The sequence below is a fragment of the Stegodyphus dumicola genome, chromosome 5 (assembly GCF_044657685.1).
Source record: "Stegodyphus dumicola isolate Sdum_Otavi_A_Nest chromosome 5, ASM4465768v1".
Lineage (NCBI taxonomy): Eukaryota > Metazoa > Arthropoda > Arachnida > Araneae > Eresidae > Stegodyphus > Stegodyphus dumicola.
In genome coordinates, this window is record NC_140772.1 from 105,370,294 (window position 1) to 105,391,054 (window position 20,761).

The 20,761-nt window shown below is 33.2% G+C and overlaps 1 protein-coding gene across 10 annotated transcripts in view; it reads left to right on the forward strand.

The window, feature by feature from the left end:
• LOC118187848 (uncharacterized) overlaps positions 1-20,761 on the forward strand; it is a 323,471-nt gene that overhangs the window by 252,613 nt on the left and 50,097 nt on the right. For all 10 annotated transcript variants that reach the window (XM_085816945.1, XM_085816946.1, XM_035358129.2 and 7 more), the window contains 4 exons: positions 2,596-2,810; positions 4,850-5,020; positions 10,004-10,102; positions 18,190-18,458. In XM_085816945.1, coding sequence (XP_085673071.1) covers positions 2,596-2,810; positions 4,850-5,020; positions 10,004-10,102; positions 18,190-18,458 — 754 coding nt within the window. The remainder of the gene's footprint in view (positions 1-2,595; positions 2,811-4,849; positions 5,021-10,003; positions 10,103-18,189; positions 18,459-20,761) is intronic.

Consider the following 20,761-nt stretch of genomic DNA (forward strand, 5'->3'; position numbering starts at 1 on the left):
GGAGATATATTGTAATAGAAAAGTTATTAGGTCTCATTCAGTATCAGTATATCAAGAATAAAAACTTGAATGGAGCTACAGAGTTCTCCTCTGTTCTTAATTGTATATCAGTAATATATATAAGGATGTATATATGGTACCAGAATGTAGTCAAATTATATAGGATGCTAAAAGTTTTGAAGTGCTCTTTTATGTACTATTAAACATTTTAATAATATTAGTATACACTTTTTTATTATTAATAACATATATCTCCTTATAATAGTAAATTAATAATTATCAAATGAATTTAATGAATATTTATTTGTTTATTAACATTTCATTATTACGTTACTTCATTATTTTCGTCTAGGAATTTTCTCCCCCCCCCTTAGCAATACATGCATGTAAGTCACGAGGCTAAAAACCACTGCTATTAAGAAATAAAATCCGATCCAATTTATGTTGAACTGCACTAATTGTTTACGGAAAGTGTCCTAGTTTTCAAAAAGCTTCGTATCATCTAACATGAAATTAAGTACTTATCCAGCTTAAGAATGATTTTGTGTGCTTATTTAATTGAATATGGCAAAGCATATGAGGATTGGCTAGGCATGGTTTCATAGAGTTTTCTTGGGAAAATGGACTCATACTTGCATTACCTTAGGCATATTCACGAAAATGCTTACACACAGTGGTAGGCTGTAGGAGGGCTCGTTCAATCCATTTGTTAATTTGCATCTAATTTTCAAGGTCCCCTTTTTTTCGCTAGTTGATTCATTCGAAGGAAAATACATGTTACTCACTGAACGTCGCACGTTAGTCTGAATAATCTTTAAACTCAATGAACAGTATATTTCTGTGACAAAAAGACTGTGCAATCTATTTTACATTTAGCGAGTTTGTGCCGAATAAGTTTATTAATTATTTTATTATCTATTTGATGTAATTTCTGCAAAATTTTGCAATTAGTGTATTTTTGTAAATTTAAATTTTATTTTTTTAAGATATTTTCTTTTTGTTCTCAAATATTTGTATTTTCTATTTTTCTAAGAAGTGAAACATTTAATTAGATTCTGATACTTTGTTTTCATAAGAAAATGTACGAACTCTTCGTTAAAATTTTCATAGCCTACTGTAGCTTATTTATACTTTCATAGCTACTGTACTGTTAGAGTCTATTCATCCGATTTCAAACTAGGAATGAATTAACAAATCGATCTTTCCATTTATTGGTCCTATCGACTTAAGTACAGTGAGCCTGAGTAAAAAGGGGAAATATCTCTCCTAAAGATAAAAGCCACTATAAACGCATTTCTAAATAATAATTTTAAAATATAACGCTCCTTTCAAAAGATTTAAATTACAAAAATAAATATATATATTGAAAATTACAAAAGGAATAACATATATGTATTTGTAATTACGAGAATAAGTATTTCTATATGTGTGCAATATTTTAGATCATTTCCATTTTCCCCTGTTGATATTGGTATATTAAAAATATATGGAATAATTAAGTTGTATCTAGTTAGTAATACAAAACATTACGGAAAGTATGATGCGACACATTTTTAATCACTATAATTACTTCATTTTGAAATTATAACATTTTCGTAAGAAATTAATACCACTGAAAAATAATATTATTACACTAAAGAATAAACGAGATTGTCACAAGACCGTGTTGTTGAAGTTTTTCTAATTTTAATTCATAACACATCTCCTATATAAACATATTAGACTGAATTATAAACCAAGTATTATTAATCAGGTAATTTCGAGAAAAATAACAAACTAAACCTAAGCAAAAAATATATACATAACATTCAGAATTCTAAATGTTTACATTAACTTTTCTCGCAAGGCCTGCGGGGAAAAAGATGTCAAACGTTCTTTGGTCAGACGACTGCAAACGAAGGGTGACATGATTAATTTTGTTTTCAACAACCACATTACCGTTTCAATTAATACCATAACAGTGATTGAATTTTGGAATAATTAGTTATAAATAATACGGTCAATTTAAGATGTAATTTATTGAATGCACAACGACGAAATATTAGGTCTGCATTTGGAATAAATATTTTGCACTCTTTCAACTCAAAATCACCCTGCCGTTAGACATTATGAGCACTGATATTTATAAATAGCAAAGGCCTAAGCGTTAAAATACTTACTAAGTACATATAACAGTGTAAAGTGCATAATAATCTGAATAAAATGAACAAAACATATTTCAAACAGTAATTGCAAAAGTTTTGTTACTTACCTCCGCTATACGACTGACAAGTAGCCAACCATGTTTTTTTCTGCTAGCTTTCAAACGCGTATTTTCCCTGATTGGCTAATCTCCAGTCAGTCACTTGATTCTTCCGCGCGGCTTCTGAAACACTATATGTAATCGTACAGGCGAATCGTCTGTACTCGCCACAATTCGCTTTCAAACTGTTAACATGACAGGAAATTCTTGTAATACAAAACTTTTGCCTGTAAAGAACGATCTTTTTTTTTTTTTATAGTGCACTCGTTCTTTGAAAGTTAGCAATTAAATTATCTTATTGTTTTCCTTTTAAGGTGCTGATTATTTCGAACAACATATTTTTATTGTTCTAGGTAAAGAACACGTGTGTCGTTTTATTGGGTGTGGCCGCAACGACAGATTCAACTACGTTGTAATGCAATTACAAGGAAAGAATCTGGCGGAACTGAGGAGAAGCCAACCGAGGGGTGCTTACAGTCTCAGTACCACACTACGCCTCGGATTGCAGATCCTTAAGGCCATCGAAAGCATCCACGAAGTTGGATTCTTGCACAGAGATATCAAACCGGTATGTCACCGTTGTTAATTATAGCCTGTCTCTACCTGTGTATTGTAACGTCTCCTTTCTCTGAAGAACACTTGGTCACCCACCCTCAAAGAAAAAACAGAGAATCCTCTTCTCGCATTGGCCGGAAGAGGGAAGCAGACTTTCCCCCCAGGTCGCAGGTGGGAGTAAGAGGAGGTTGAGATGTGGAAGAGAAAAGAGCGGACATTGGGTTGCGCGCTCTGCTGTAGTGGAAATGTATTTTAAAGTTTTTCCAAAATGTAATCTGTGCATAGTTGTATATATAAGTAAATATTTAGCCTAGAACAGGTCTTGTTTATTTGACGAAGTTACGACTATGGTACAGTGTTATCATATTAATCAGCGCTGATCATAATACCGAATTATAGCTGCATTATTATACAGCTGAGGGAATATCTACATAAAATGCTGCCAGCTGTCTTGGATTTGTTGAACTTTGAGAAATACATTATTATACTTCGTTCGGTATTGGTAGTTCTTACCACGTTCTCTTTCCGACGAAGAGACTGGTTACATGAGATTTCCGTGTTTTTCACCGTGTGTTTTGTGAATACGAATGATTTTCGCATAAAAAAAAATCCTCCAGAAAAGCATTCTTTGGCGGTAAACCTCGCATTATTTGTCTCAGTTATTTCCACTAACCAACTCATCAACAGTTATAATTTGCAAATCGCCTGTTAATCTTATTTTATACTTTCTGTATAAAGAAGCATACCTTTCTAAGTTTCATTATTTGGACATTTTAGTTTAATTCTATTCATTTCTATCATTTCGTAGTATATCATCGATTTTATAACTTATTCCGAATCATGAGGTCGAAGACCTTTGACGTAACTATTATTTCAATTGACTGAACAAGGGGTTATGATATCTAGTCTATGCAGTGATAAGTAAGAATATACATGTGCAATGCCAATAACTACTTCCTCTTCATGTAAATTTATGATTCACTTTAATCTTTGTATAAAATATAATACAACTTTTATATTTCAGTTTATGACACTGCATACCCGCCGAGTTAGTGTGTATTATACCTATATTACGTGTAATAAAAGGCAGTATAAAATACACTGTTATAATACAAGTATATAATTCCGTCTTATTCATCGCGTCTCAATACCTCATAGACCTACCAGCAGCCAAATTGTAAAATTGCTGTACATTGGCAGTTCGACCTGGGTACAAATCCCGGCGAACTCCATGGTTTCCATGGCGCCCTCATGTGTGAAAGCCCCATCATGATTAATCTTATTTCTGCAGCAGCTTTTTGCAGTGGTTTTACGAGGTAGGAAAGCTATTCCCTCCTCGTAGGAAATAGCTGTCTCATGCTTTATTGTAATCAAATAAATCAAACCAAAGCAAACTTCGTGTTTAATATGACTAAGAGCCAGTTTCCTATAGGAAGCGCTCCACGAAGGCTTAGGATAGGTTGACTGATTAAGGCAAAGCAAAGGAGGAATGCCATCGTAGAGGACGTTTTAAGGGAAACTCGCTCATCCACGTTACACGTGGCGAAAACCATGAAAACCATCCACGCAGCCAACCCGTTTGCCGTGATTCGATCCCAGATCGAACTACTAGTGTTTAGCGACTTTACCGCTCGGCCGACATTGTAATTTAACATTAAATTCGTACATCTCATGAAAAATCATGTATATGGGTATGTGGGCACTTTGTCGTTGATCAAGGGTCTACTGTATAAGAGGTGACAATACCATTTCTGCCTAATACTTATCCAACAAATTATTCTTAATTAAAATCAAAAGTGTCAGAATTTTACCAAGCTTTTCTGAGCATAGCAACATTATTTTATGCCGCGATGTCTGAAATTGTTTCAACATTCATAACTGGTCACTGAAAATGAAAGTTAGTAGGGAATTTTCATATTCCTCACTGGATTCGCTTTTAATCGAAAAAGAAACTAAATAATCTTAGTTTTATTTAGATTTTTACTAGTGCGTACTTGTATTTTTAATAACACATAATTTTTTTCCTATAAATATTAGTTCTTTTTCTTATAGTCGAACTTCTCAATGGGGCGACTTTCGCACAACTGCCGTAATGTTTACATGTTGGACTTTGGATTGGCTAGACAATATGTGACTGCGACAGGAGAAGTTAGGCCTCCCAGGGCTGCTGCCGGCTTTAGAGGCACGGTCCGATATGCTTCCATCAATGCCCATCGGAACAAAGTAAGTTATACTCCAAGCTTGTCTATACTTATTTTTTCTGTTTTTTATGTAATAGCGCAGCCACCTTATTAAAAGTTGCCAGTTTTTCAGGGGGGCCGAACTCTGGGCAACTATGCACATAACAGATTTACGTTTTAACAGGAAACATTGCTAATTTCATATGCTTTTTGTTATATTCCAAGTTCTAATAGGTTTTTAGACAAATTGTGACATTTTTTTGTCTTAAACTCAGTTTTAAAATATGCATTTATAGAATTTGAATGCAGTGGAAGAAAGTGATAGAAGGGGACATTCTGTATTGAAAGCGATTACTAGGAAATTTTTGTCAGAATAGAAGAAACTAACCGCGCAATAGGTTTTTGAGATAAAGACATAATTACAACGTAAAATATGTTTGCAATGTAATAAATAAATTTATATTACTTTTGCAATGCAAGTCATCATTCCTTTTTTTCTGAAAAAAGTTTTCAAGCTTCAATTATAGTAAAGTGCTTGTGCTATACCTAATTACTATTTTTTGTGCGTTAGAAACTAAATGATATGTGACTATATGTGCATCTGTATGCTGAATCTGTCTTTAATGTAAAATGGAATAGAAAATGAAGTGTCAAAAGGTCATTTTCGAGAGGGAAGTTAAAATTTTAGAATATAATTTTAAATTATTCAGTATATAACGAGGTATAATCATAAATTTGATAAATGTTTAATCCCTGAAAGAGGAAATTTGAATTTTTTACACTGTAAAAACAATATGAAATATAATAACTTATTTAACAATGTACAGCTTGCAGTTTTATAATATTCAAAACGTCAACGGATATGTTTCTTACAAAGCTGGATCCTTTTTTCCATGAAATCCCATTATTTTATTTTATAGTCTGTTGTTTTATAATTTCTGGAAAAGACCGTCAACTGCAGTGCTTCTTCTCAGAGAATCTCGATCGTTTTCAACAAGTCAGATCCACCGATGCCCTGGCTATGCAAGAATTCATCGTCAAGGTAAACAATCTGTAGTCAGCCTTTGTCACTTGTTAATTGTAAATGATGGTGAAGAACTTTTTCGGAAATTCGCTGGGATTTCATTCTACAGTGAAAAGCATTCCTGTTATTCCTTCTCTGAATATATGGATGAAGTGTTGTGTTTCCATTTATTATAAGACCATGAGAAGCCTACAAATTATCTCCTCTGATGGAGCGTTATTTTTAAACATTTGAAGAGTCACTGCGGACTTTTATTTTTTAGCCTATAAACGGAATAAATTCGTACACTGAATTTTGCTTTGCTGCAAAAGCGATAATTTTCGCAGAACTTCCGAATATTTTCTTTAATAAATTTGTATGAGTTTCCTTGATATAGTTATCCCAATCTAAGGACATTGCTGGAATATGTAAAAGCCTTAATTTTAAAACGATACACTGTCACAGTATGATGTTGCAATCCTCAAATGACTCTTTGCAGACTTTCTTAGAAAAAGTGCAATATAACGTTTTCAAATTGTTTATAGCAACGAAATTACTTTTTAGTTGTTCCACGTTCTTTGTACTTCGATTGCGCACCATACTGATTCTGGTAATGGCGTAGAAATCGATTAAGAAAGTCTCCGCAGGAAAACTGGCATACATCTGAATTAAGAATGCGTTTCATAGGTCTGTATTTATTTAAGCATATAGCTCAGCTTGCATGTTTCACAAAATTTTACTTTTTGAAAAATCCAAGTTTTATTGCATGCAAATGTTACTTAATTTAATCTGCGTATATTTACACACACTAACTCCACATTTTGCAATTTAGATAGCATGAAAAATCTTCTTGTTGAAAATTTATTCTGAACACTAATATTATTTCGATAACTTACTCAAAGATACCAAAAATAAATGGGATCATATTTTGTATTTCTTATCCTTATCTATAGGGAAATAACATGTCATTAATTATATAGGATTATCAGGGAAGAGTCACCCGATTACAAAATTTAATATTTTCTATAATTACAAACAGAAAAGTATAAATAATATGTCATTTTAAAGAAGAAAAGTTAATTTGATTTCACAAGTGTTCGATATGACTTTAGTCACCCTTATAATATCAAAGTAAAATGCCATTTCTTGCCAAACACATTGTAATGTTTCATTATTAACTGTTTGTAAAGCATCACAATTGCGCTGTTTGAGTTCGGCATGCTTCTGGCAAAGTTTATATGAACACAAGATCTTTGACGCATCCCTAAAGGTAAATGTCACATGGGGTTAAGTCAGATTATAAGGTATTTCCCCCACTTCCCTAGCGTGCCTTCGTGGTATTCCAGATCTTCGTGGTTCGATTCCTGGCGAAGGCGGTTTCATATTTTTCATCTTTTCTGCTTCCAATTAACCTAATGACTCTACAAGTGGCGCCCGAACTAAAAGGGTTGTGGATGATGGTTCTCCGCACCCAGGATTTGGCGACTAGGTCCCCTAAAACTTTAGTCGCCCTTTAAAAAGAGGAGTATATAAGGTATTTCTCCTACTTCCCTAGCGTGCCTTCGTGGTGTAACGGTAGCACTCTGGCCCGGTATTCCAGAGGTCCGTGGTTCGATTCCCGGCGAAGGCGGTTGCATATTTTTCATCTTTTCTGCTTCCAATTAACCTAATGACTCTACAAGGTCACCTACTAGGGTAGCTGTGTAGGACCAAATCATCGACTGCACTGCCAACCAGTCCAATGGTGTGGTAGTTCTCGATTTAGATATTTACGAATCTCAATGCACTAGCTTTTTGAAAAATGAAATTTTGAATATCTTCCTTCAACTTAGGGAAAAGCCAAATTTGAAACATATCGAGGTAGGTAATACCACTCGCAGATTTTCGGCAAAAGAAAACGCTCCGTATACCTTTGATGAATATACTGTACAAAAGACATCTACTTTTAGGGAGTCCCTTAAGTATTCAATGTAAGCATGGGGATTTTGCTATCCCCAAATTCGCACTTTATGCCAGTTCATTTTTCTATTTGAATGAAAGGTGGCTTCATCACTAAATGCGAGCTGATTGCAAAAATGCTCGTCTTGCATAGTTTCATCCATTAAAAGGAAGTAGTTCAGACGTTGCAACTCGTCACTAGACTTTAGTGCTTGCCATGCTTTGCAGTTTCTAAGGCTTAAAGTGTAAGGTTTTCCTCAACCATAGTCCAAACGGTAGATTGAGGTATCCTAAATTCACGACTAGCACAAACCGTCGTTTTTTTTTTTTTTTTTTTTTGAACTGCGTAAAAAAGTCTCTCGCAACATTCTCTGCTGAAATACCTGGTTGCCCTGTAATTCTGCCTTTACACAGGCATCCAGTTTCTTTGAAATGGTCGTACCACCTTCTCATATTCTAAGATTTTGGTACTTTCTCCTAAATTCACGCTGAACAGTGATTACTGATTAACTTCTTGCAAAGGAGAGCACACAAAAAGCCTTCTTCTTAGATGCCATTACCACTTTTCAAACATATTACTTATAATTTTCTGTTTCTAGTTATTGAAAATATTAAATTTTGTAATCGTGTCGTGTAGTTAAAATCCAGTAAATTTAACTCATTCTGATTGTATATACTATTTTTCGTTTAAGTTACTTAGCCACAAGTCCTGGTTAGTTGTGAGCACAGAGTGTGTGCATGTTCTGTTCAGTTAAAATAAAAAGGTTCTTATAACTTCGTCAGCAGTCATCTGTTTTTCAAGACATAGCCAGAATTCGCTATATCGTCTTCAGTGGGGTCTACATTTTATACTCCCAAAATGAACACGACTCTTACCAGAGAGAAAAGGAGATAATCGCTTATACAAGTAAATGGTTTAGCATAATCAATCGACTAGTGACTGTGAACTTCCCAAAGCAAGAACTGTATAGAAGCATTAAAGCAAAGCATAGCTAAGTTTCTTTTATAATGGCGGAGTAAGTTGAAGAGTCAGTTGAGAAGTCTTAGTCTGAATATATGGCTATGTGGTGCAATTAAGAAAACTCGAGAAATTAATAATTTTGTCGGATTTAAAGTAATTTCTACAATATATCATGCGGAATATTTGTGTAGAAATAAATATAGACCATGTGAAATCCCATCACTCTTTTATTTTAGTTATAAGCCGTCTCTGAACAATAGAGATTTCTTATGAAGTGTTATTAGTAACCTAGTTGCTTAGAACTAATACCTAGGTTATTAAACCACTAGTGTACATGACGAGTGCATTCAAGAAGAATAATTGACATTTTGATCGCCTCTACCACGACCGTATATCGAATATAGAACAAATCCAAAACCACGTAAAACAAGTCTTAAAATTGCTACGTCCAAGGAAAATTTGAACCGGTTAAATTAACCGGATTTTAATTTTAATAGATTTTAATAGATTAATTTTTAATCTGTGAAAAATTATATTTAAAATTTTTTAGTCCATTATGTTTATGATGATGCAGTATATTCCCTTTAAAATACCTTTTCTTAAAAGTAAACCTCATTTTAAGTTTACCGTAGAAAATGACGGGATAGAAAAAAATTTAAAAGTTGATTAAAAGTTGATTTTAAAAGTTGATTAACTTTTAATCTCTGGAAAAAAAACTGCAGGGAAACACTTTTTTCTCTATTGCGCTGTTAATGATGCAGGATGTTCTTTTAAGATATTTGGTGTCTCTTTTTAAGTTGAAAATAAAATATTTAGCTGTAATTTCTGACTAATAGCACAAAAAAATTCATACTGCGGTCATTTAGTTAGTGTATTTATTCTAACGAAACCTTTAATAAGTATTTTTTTTCTGCATGTAAGGGGAATGAATATACTTGCAAATTTTGATTTGTTAAAAGTTAAACTGAGATGATTAGCTCGTACCATTCTTTTCTTTTGTGGGAATAAAAGTAGCACGATATATGTAAATGGTCGTCATGCTGCTATGAATTCGCAGTCTCTTGGAGATTTAAACTCGTAATAATATCTGATCTAATTTATTGTTTAATGTTTGTTCTCTTCAGGAAATGGGTCGACACGACGATCTGTGGTCTTTATTCTATATGTTGGTGGAATTTGTGAATGGACAGTTGCCTTGGAGGAAAATCAAAGACAAAGAGCAAGTAAAAATACCATTCGTTTTCTTTATTTCAATTTAACTCTTTCGTAAATATCTCAATATCAAATTTAGTAAAACAGCCTAAGTATTTTAAATCTAAAATTCTGCTCTATTTATTTGTTTTTGAAATAAAAACATAAAAAGCGAAAATTTCAGCTTAAATTGTGAAAAAGATTTTGAAACTAATTATGGATTATAAGTGGTTAATGATATCAGTTAAATTGAACAGGTTGAGTTACCTCAGTACAGTTTAATCAAAAGCATTTAATGTTATGTAAAAAACTAGTTGACAAATTATATTACTTAGTTGACGAATTATAATGTCGAAGCATTCGGTTCTTAACTTTCAGTTTACTTACTTACTGTGTGTAGAATTTTAGAATAGTTTAGCAATAGTAGTAGTAATAGTAGTTTACTATTACTAAACTTTTCTACTATTTGCGTTAATAAATTTCAATAATAGTATAAATAAGAACATATTAAAGATAAAAAATCAACCTTAGATTGTCATTAATTTAAACGTAAAGACTGTAAGGTTCATTTTAATTTCCTAACCCATTATTTTAAGTTAAATTACTTTTCTATCAAACCGCGTTTTATTTCCCTGCCAGAATGTAAATTTGCAGCGCGCTCGATATTCAAATTATGTAGAATGAAGCAAGTACTTAAAAAGTAAGTTTTGGATGGTGAAATCAGAGCGTGTTCTGCCTGCCTGAAGGCCACGTTGCTAAATATGATTCTCTAGCCATTAGAATTCTACGACGTTGAGTTAGTCTTGCCATTAGGCTTGTTTAGGCCCACTTTGGTCAGAGCCAACTTGTGCGCTAGTTAAACTGTGAATCCGTTGGGCAAGACTTGAAAATTTCATTAACTTTACTTCATCTTTGGTTTAAAGCCAGAAATATTGGCTTCTGAAAGCAAGAGTTGGTGTTGTCTGTTAAACTTTATTTGGATAAATGAAAGGCTCCTTTACATCATTTCCCTGACCTGGTGTTACTAGCAAGACATAGTAGTAATTCCCTAATTTTCCTTTTATAGGTCTGGTCTAATTGAATGCTTCCTAAGAAGACCAGATTTTACGAGACTCAATAAATTTTGATATTAAAATGACGTGGCTTTCTGCTTTCATCCTCAATAGCACAATATCGTGAAAGATTTCATCACTTAAAATATAACAGGCACATAAAAAATATTTTCTTAAGTATATTAAAAACGTCGTGTCATATCTTGAAATTACATTTATAAGAAGCATAATTTTCTTACTTTCATTTAAGTCGATTAAGATAAAAAAAGGAGAATCAAAGCTGCTAAGCTTGTGAATAACATCAACATGCCTCCATCGAACAGCACAAATGAAGGGTTTGTGTGTGGAAAATATCTCAGAGACAAGTGGTTGCGGTGCTACTGTTAAGTGACATGTTAGAAGATTCTACAAGTAAATAAGCAGGATGTGCGTGAAGGAGATGGTGCCTTGAAAGTAAATTGTTGGATATGTATGGCGTTTTCGAGAAATGTGTGTCAGCATGATAGATTTTTTTGATCGTGTCCGTCTATAACTCTAAAGACATATAGCGTAAAGGAATGAACTCAAGTGGATTAGTATTTTCCCTGATAAATTTGTTGTATAAAACTTGTAGGTTTTTTTATGTTTGCAGTATTATTTCCGTTAGAACACAAGTGAAAAGGCTTGGAAGAGAACTGGGAGATTGACTCAGTTTATTTTAGACGGAAAAAAATGTTATTTGTTCATAGTAAAAGGCATATTTTATTTCCATTATATTGAATTTAAATGTGATGGTCTTCAAGTGCTTTATGAATGTCAATTTACTGTCAAGCATGATTCCGAAGTATCTCACCTCCCATATAATATCTTAGTCTAAAAGAACTGAAACGGGTGTAATGAACGGGTCTGTTCTTGGAATCGCATTTCGGGCACCACAGTGAGTTAGAATAAAATCTGTTATTGAAGCTGTTGGTGAATAGTCTCACGTTTCACTGCTTTAAACCAAACCGCATCGTTTCATGTCTTGAAATTCATCGAACTGTTGCGACTGAATTGTGCTTATCTTTGAAGCTAACGGCTAATTTTAAATAATCAGCTTTGCAGTCAGTTGATTTAATAACTGATGAATATACCAATAGTTATGTCATATATCTTTCTGGAGAATGTTCATCTTCTAATATAACAATATATATAATATAATAAATAGCGTATGGTAAAAATGAAAATAAAAATACCCGCCATCCTTTGTATATGTGTATTATATTAATTTGGACGGTCGAGACATGTAGATGCATATAGGTGACAGTTGAGAGCAGGTCCGGATCCCGCAACTATCTAAAGTTACACTCCGAAGTCAAGACATTATGTGGTCATACGAGCGCAAAATATCAGATTATTCTGAATGCGTTGCATAAAGTAGAATATACAGAATACAGGTAAAATATATGAGCACACAATACATTTCATAGTAGTTAGTTGTAATTATCGAGACTGGTTAACATTTTTTTGTATTCTTGACACATGCTGCCATAAATAAATTTGCCCAAAACAATAAGCGTGCCTGTTCCTGAAAAACTGCATCGGTATCTTTTAGACGTTTAAAATGTATCTGAAGCAGCGGCAAGCATTTCAAGTTGGCAGTAGTGAAGCGAGAGAAAGAATGCGACATTCAAATGGTTTAGTATTATTTATTTATTAATAATGAATTCTATTATTAGCTGAAGCTTTGTAAATAAATCGCGTGACATGAGTTAATTTTGAAATGACGCACTTGTTAGTGATTTATTATAAGCTGTTACTATTTTTAGAATGGAAAGGGTAAATTACCAAGTCAAAATACAGAACTCTTACAAAGTAAAGTTAGTATTTTACCTTACGTGTTTTTTAATTTACATATATATTTGTTCAGAATATAATCTATTACAAAATGTCAACGAAAACAATAAGAACTGTCGTAAAATATTTACATACGTATTTCTTTCATACGAAGTATTTTCACGAGCTTCGTTTGAGAAGCCAGCATCTAAAATGTTCATCAAATGGTCTTTAAAGGAATGTTCTCGCCCAGAGATATTTGTGTAACATGTTAAAGCTATCCCAATAAACTGTATTCGAAGTAGTTCATTTAGATCATCATCTTGTAATATAGTCTCATCCACCCATCCTTCCAAAATTAAACTATAAAAAAACTGTAGTTAAGCTATACATCAGGTCAACCTGATCTGAGAACACTTAATTTTGTCAAAAGTGCTTGCATCCACCAAAGCATGTAGTTTAATCATTTCTAGTCGTCATATTTTAAAAACTGCATAATAAAATTTGAGTGTTATTACAAAACAAAGAAGTGAAACAAAAGCAACATAAAGACAGAATGTTTCATTTAAAAATATTTTGGGCAAATTCGGCGAAAATGCAAGCTGCAGTATCACAGCCTCACTTCCGCCCTAACTGAGAAAAGTAAATCAAAAATAGGTACACGAAATGGTGTACCATGTATGTGAAGTAAATGGTGTAAATAAATGTTCAGTGCTATAGTTTTTGAAGATCAGACAGAACCGTTTTCAACAGCAACTGTGAAAAATGAGAAGAACATGTGCTTACATGAGAACATAAGAGAAAGTTTAAGAGTTTTCTGGTCAAATGAAAAGAAACGAAATCCTAATGCCATCTATTGATGAAACTAATGAATTGAATCAAATCAAACTAAAAAGCTTAAATTAAAAAATAAATTTGAAGTAATCTGCAACTTCAATAAGAAAGTCTCACCTGTTTAAATATTATTTAAATGAAAATCAAGCACCTGTAAATTTTCTGTTTACCAAATGAAAATTCTGCTTCATTTCGACAAATGTCCGATTCCTCTCTGTTCGTTAGTAGTTACTAAGTGATGAATACTTGTTTCCGATACTAGCTGACAGAATAATATACCAATTCTTTAAAGCCTTACCTAATTTATATTCTGGTGATGAGCGACGTAAAAGTAGAAGGATAAAAAAGAACTAATTTAAATAAAATTGATTATTTAAATAAAACCGTACAAATTGAACCTTTCAGTAGTCGAGTGAAATTAAACCGCTGAAACTGGCAGGTCTACCTGCTTTAATGTGGAAGTTAACGGGCCAAGTTACTTCCCTATTTGCAACGCAATATTTTTCCACTTAGGCAGATATTCCTTCTCTTGTATAGGTAACTCTCGCGTAATATTTTCCATAGTTTACTGAACAACAACAAAAAAGGAAGCTTACAAAATTCTGTCAAGAGGAGAAAAGTTTATCAAGAAATGCTTAATGGTAGTAACATCTGGCTGTAAACTTAACATTTACTATTTACAAATTACAAACTTGACTATAATGATGGTCATCTAATGTACTGGAATTACTATTGTGTTTCATGCCATATCTGAACCTGGAAACATCAATGTTCGGGGTTTGTCCTTTGTACTCTTCAAGCCTTAACAAGTAAGTGTCTAAAAAGAGAGTTCTTTACATAACTTTGAATCAAATCAAAAATGTATGCCTCTTTAGTGGTTTCACAGTTCATACCGAATACATATTCATCTATTTCACTTAGCTTATTCGCGAAATTCTTTGTTGAACATTCTTCGTATGTTAACTAAATATCAGTATTATATTTTAATAGTAATATTTATTATTAATATATTAGCTATTTGTAAGATTGACACTAATTAACTATATATTTATGCTTCTTATTATGAATTAATCCTTCTTATTCTAAATTATTGTCTTCCCAAAAAAACAGCAAATCTCACTAAAGCCCAGTTACGCAGACAAGAGGTAAAATTTAATTAAAAGATTGATTAAAACTACACTTTTATAGCACAGTTAAAAATTAAAAATATTAGGTACTACTATGCTCAGAGTTTTATGGACTGGAATATTTAAAGCAGTAAATCACAAAAACCAAATTTTCTCATATCGATTCAGCTCCGAAACTGAAGATTCAAATCCCTCGCCTTTAGAAACACTAAATTAATTCATTACATTCATTAACGCGGGAAGCTGCTCTTGCTCTTCTCAAGCTAATACATTGTACTTGGTGGTTGCCACAGGATTCTTCCTAAACTACATTTTAGCAGGTATTTAAACTCAACCAAACTTGCATGATGGACGAAGCTTATGGAAGAAGAAGTTACAGAAAAAAATTAACATAAAGATGGCGTGCTATCTAACATACATCTTATATTTTTATCAAGGTAAACTGTGAGATAGTGCAATATTTACGATTATTTTCATGCTGCATTTTCTGTTTATCTTATCAGGTTCAATGTTTCTTCTTACCTTCTTCGGAAACATACAATGACCTGACTAGAACAGAGAGCTTACTAAAGCTATGTTCACTAATTGTAGTAAGTAGACAGGATACAGACGAAGGGTATACAAAACCCTTTATTTTTCTTTATATACAATGACTTCCGTACTTCGGAATACAATGACCCTCCACTCGGGGTCTAACGTAAAAGATATCAAAATAAAACTAAACTCTAATTTAACTTTAGAATAAGATTGGCCTTATAATAACAGGAAGCGTATGTAGCACAGAGACTGTGAACACTACAATACGTTTAATTTATCAAGAGGATTAAAACCTCTGGCCTGGAAGGCAAATAGCAACTGCGTAACTTCTAAGGTAAGCGGCCTGCTTCGAACTCACTGCTTCCTCTCTTCTGCTTGGCAAAAAGGCCACACTTAAATACTTGGCGTTCGCCAGACAACTTTGCATAAACTCCTTCACGCTTATAATTCTGGCCGGAAGTAGAAAATAAGAAGTGATAGTAAAGATTTAAAATAAAATAAACGTTAGTAAAACTTAAGATCCTTACAATCTTTACTAGTAGTGTTATGTTAAACGTTTCGTCACCAAGGTTAAATAGTTTTACTTCTAGGTACCATGTTATATCTGAAATTCCTATATTGTTAAATGTTAAATATGAAACTACTTGCCGTTAAAGGGAGTGATCGTATAGTGAAACGTGTACAGCATTTTTGCGTTGTGAAAAAAATGCATTCCGGGACCGCGCCGTGAGAGGATCGAAAACATAAAACATATACAAGATATAAAGGAAAGGTTCATATTAAATATATAAAGAAAACATACTGTAAGAGGTTCCAGATTAAATATCAGTTTATTCAATTACAACACAATAAGAAAAATCTTAACCTCATCTGAGAGTCTGCTCATTTAAATTCATAAAAAAAACTTAAGGTTTGTCTGGTGATTTAAAAGAAAGGAAAGGGAAACAATTTAAGGCCTGAGACTTAAATTTTAGATTTGACGTTGTTTTTTTTTACTGCTAAGGACGTTTTTGAAAAGCTTGCCTAAAGTTCAAACACACCAAAAAAAATAAAACTTATTCTGAAGGGACATCTTGAAGCGGAGGACTCTTATCTTATCCCGCGTTGATGTCGGCCGGGCTCATCTTGCCACTGGTTCTAAAAATGTAGACTCCACTTCACTACTGTAGAACAGAAACAGAAGCACTGCTGCCCAGGACGGCTATCCGCTTGGTCCTGAAAGTCCTATGTCAACACGCAGGTAACTCGTTCAAATTTCGCCGGTCAGAAACGTTGTTGCTAGGAAATTACTGCTCGCCTGTTCTTACTCATCCCAAGAGCAAGCTTCACGGGTAACGTCCCAAGTAAGTTCCACCCACCAGTCAGTAAGGGAGTGAATCCAACTCCAATTTTCTTCAAGCCAGTTTTCAAGAGCAACGTCCACAAGTCCAGCAAACCCGAAAGTCAGCGAGTCCAAGCAGTGAGTGCCTAAGCGAGTCAAGAGTAAGTGTGTCTCGCCTCTTAACCAAACGCGGCCGGGGAGCATATTTGCCGCTCCCCGCCGGAAAACATCCCGCTTCGTAATTACATTTTGTCCAGCAAGCCCGAAAATCAGCGAGTCAGTCAGAGAGTCAGCCAAAAGTAAGTGTGTCCAACTCAAATTTCCTTCTTCTCCTTCACCAAACGGGCTCCCACTGTGGCTTCACTTATCGCCCCCTTAATTATGGCAAAATCTTCGTTTTCAACTCCAGAATGCGGAAATAAGGGTGATCGCGCATGCGCGCCCTTCTTCACTTAGCCAACAACCGGACCCTCAATCGCCAAAAACCTGAATGACTTACATTGAAAGACAAGTAGCAACCTTTGACCTTTCCGTCACGTACTTTCCTCTCTTAAGGTCAACTAACAATGAAAATTCTTTCTCGAACATTCTAAAGCGCGCGAAATCATGACTTGGCGAAAATTGCCTCCCTTTCCCTGCTTCTTTCACAATGAATTAAAGTTTGTACAAGATTTACAAATAAAAGAAAATAAATAATATTCATTTATACTAAATAATATTTCCCGAAGCATCTGTTTCTCCCCAAAATTAAAGCCTTAAATTAAATAATTCAGAATCAAAATAAAATTTAAATTTCCATAAATCAAAAAATCATTCACCTAATTTTTATAACGCTATCCGGTAATTTCTCTACATAACAGTAGTTTACTGGTTACTTGTTATGCTAACTGAAGCATGTTATATATGAATTAGTGTATGCACAGCAGTCATTATTTACCCGTATTTATGTATGTATTAATGTATTCGTTACACTCATTCTTATATCATATCTTTTCATCTATTGTGTATTATGGCCTTAAGTACAACTTCTTTGTCCTAATCAAATACAGTTATGTTGCTTAGAGAGTCGTTGCTGATATCGTTATTCAGGTATATTTTATATATAGTTTGTATCATAATAGAAAAATATAACGATTATAATTTTCATGCCGTATTTTCCGTCTTACTTTATCGGTACATAGCTATGCATTTATTATATTATTTCAACCATGTTATATATGAATTACTGTATGCATAACAGTCATTGTTTATCCGAGTTATGTGTGAATTACTGTATTCCTAACAATTATTGTTTCTTTATATATCATTATTTTATTGCATACTACAATGTATGAAATAATAAAAATCATTAAGTGTCATTCTTTTGTCTTAACGAAACTTCACATTGCTCTGTGAGTGATTGCTCATATCTGAGTGTAGAGTTTCTTTTTTTCTTTTTTTTTTTTTATGCGTAGGTTGGTATCATGAAAGAAAAATATGATCACCGATTGCTGTTGAAGCATTTGCCTTCCGACTTCCGACAGTTCCTGGACCATATCCTTACATTAGACTACTTCGAGAAACCAGACTATGCCATGTTATCTGGTTTATTCGAACGTTGTATGAAGCGAAGAGGTATAAAAGAGAACGATCCCTTCGACTGGGAGAAACACTTCACGGATAATTCTGTCACCACCACAGTCACCACATCGCCTGCCGTCATATCCAAACCTCCTCTGGCCGGGTGAGTCTCAAATTACTGTTTCATTTCACTAAATATGTCGAAGTGTAATAATAAAAGTATATAAATTCTCAAAAATACTAAAACTCTGCTTATCAATTCTTGCACATCTTTTAATAGTTTTTAGAAGGGATAATGTTATATTTTAAAAGAAAGAATAAAACATGTAATTTTCGGGTTTTCTCTAGATTAATAAGTAACTTAAGGAAGATATGAATTTGAAATATTATATATAGATCATAATGGATATTTTACATCCAAAGCCGGAAGTTTCTACTTCGTGAAGTTGCCAGCCACTTACAGTATTGTTCAATTTACGCAGCCAAAAGCACGCAATTTGCAACAATTTATTACTGCTTCTTCTTTGGGCTGACCATTTCTGAATTTTGGTGTTTCTTATCTTCCATACCTAATAGGATCTAAATCAGATCAATAAGCGCATGCTTTGGCAAAACGCTTACCAATTAGGGCTGGCATGTCCTTATCGTTTTGATTTGTTAAGTACTTTTCTCTGAACGACGCACCACTCATTGCCAAACATAAATGTTCGTGCTAAATATAATTAGATGACGACTACTCTAACGATATAAAAGATTAATTATTTTATATATAATGAGTATAATATCAGAGCCGGGATAAGGGTGAGGCATGTGAGGTATTTGCCTCTGGTGAACAACCAGACGGGGGCCAAATTAGCTATGAAAATTATGAATTTCAGTTTAAAAGACAAATTAAGATTTTTAATTTTAAACTTAAGACTACATCACGAGTATTAAAAGAATTTTGTGTTATAAGCAAGCCAGCCGAATTAAAAGAAGAATTAATAATGTAATTTGATTCATAATACTGTTTATATTACTTTCTAAAAGTCATTCTTGGAATTTACTTTTAATGTAATGAGTTGCTTCAAATTCTTCTAAATGAGTATGAAAGGCAACGCAATCACTTGCTATTTGTCACAGCAGATCTGACGCAAAAAGCCCTTTGGAATAGCATTGGGAGACTAAATAACGAAATGCAGCATATTATATAGTATATTAATAGCATATCAAATCGAAATATAGCATAGTATCAGTCTTCATTTTTTGTGTAGAATTTGCCATTGAATCAGATTTATTTAGTTCAATATTTAGAATTGTTGAATCCATGCTTAATTTGATGTATTTCTTATTTAATTAAAGATAGAGTTCTCATTTAAAATAAATTTTAAAAAACTTGGTTTTTGCGAATTTTTTAAAATCTACCCCAAAATAAGGTTATTTCTCCCCCTACTTTTAAATTTTACATTGGTATATTTCCTACTATATTTCTATTGGTATATTTCTTATTTCTATTATTATATTAGGACATTTACCATAAATGAAACAACAACTTAGTGATAATCCAAGTCACACCCTTTAATCTCCTCTAACCAAAATATCTTCATAATTTTCAGCTTATCCCCCTGTCATTTATAGAATCTTCCAAAACTTTGAAGTGTGTTTTGTGAATTGATAGCTGTTGGGACATCAGTGTCATCTTCATCAAAAGGTTTTTGCTATTTTCAATATCAGGTTACGTTTCCTTTTTTTTTTTTTTTTTTTTTTTGGTAATATCTACAATATCTTCATTGTGTTTTTTGCGTGTTGCTCACAAATTTTTATAACTTGAGGCATACTCAAAAAATGAAAAAACAAAAGTTATCGTATCACATTTTGATATAAAAAAATCTATGGAAAATTTCGAAATCATCCTGATAATTTTAAAATCTGAATAATTGAAAATTGGTTTCTTTTTTAAAACATGCTAATTTTTTAATGAAGATTACCTAGGCAATCTCTTTAATTCTGATACTGATTCAAAGCAAGCAACACAGTGTGCCATTGTTGGACTTTTTTTTACATCCCCCTATCATTCATATCAGAGCACAAAAGAATGTTCCCTTGAAGCTCTGAAAACCAATGGTCCCATTAGTTTAGATTCGGATGTTAAACTGATGATTTGATGGGATTTCCAATTTTTTTAGATATTCCAGCAAAATATTCTTCGCCCACTTCACTATCGCTTCCCAGCTTGTGTCTTTATTTTTTTGTGTGATTTGTGATAAACTGTAGCATAACCAACTCTTTTACATTTCTTCAGGTGTCAGCTTCTAGAAACAAATATTCCTCCAGCTTTTGAACTAGTTTGTTATTCTTCTTTCCAGATTGTCTTGAACATCGGCACAATTTTGGATTGTTCCTTATAAAAGGGATTCATTATTCATTATTCTTCAACTATATTTCCCCTTTTATATGATAAAGTTATATGTTATAGGATTACGAGAT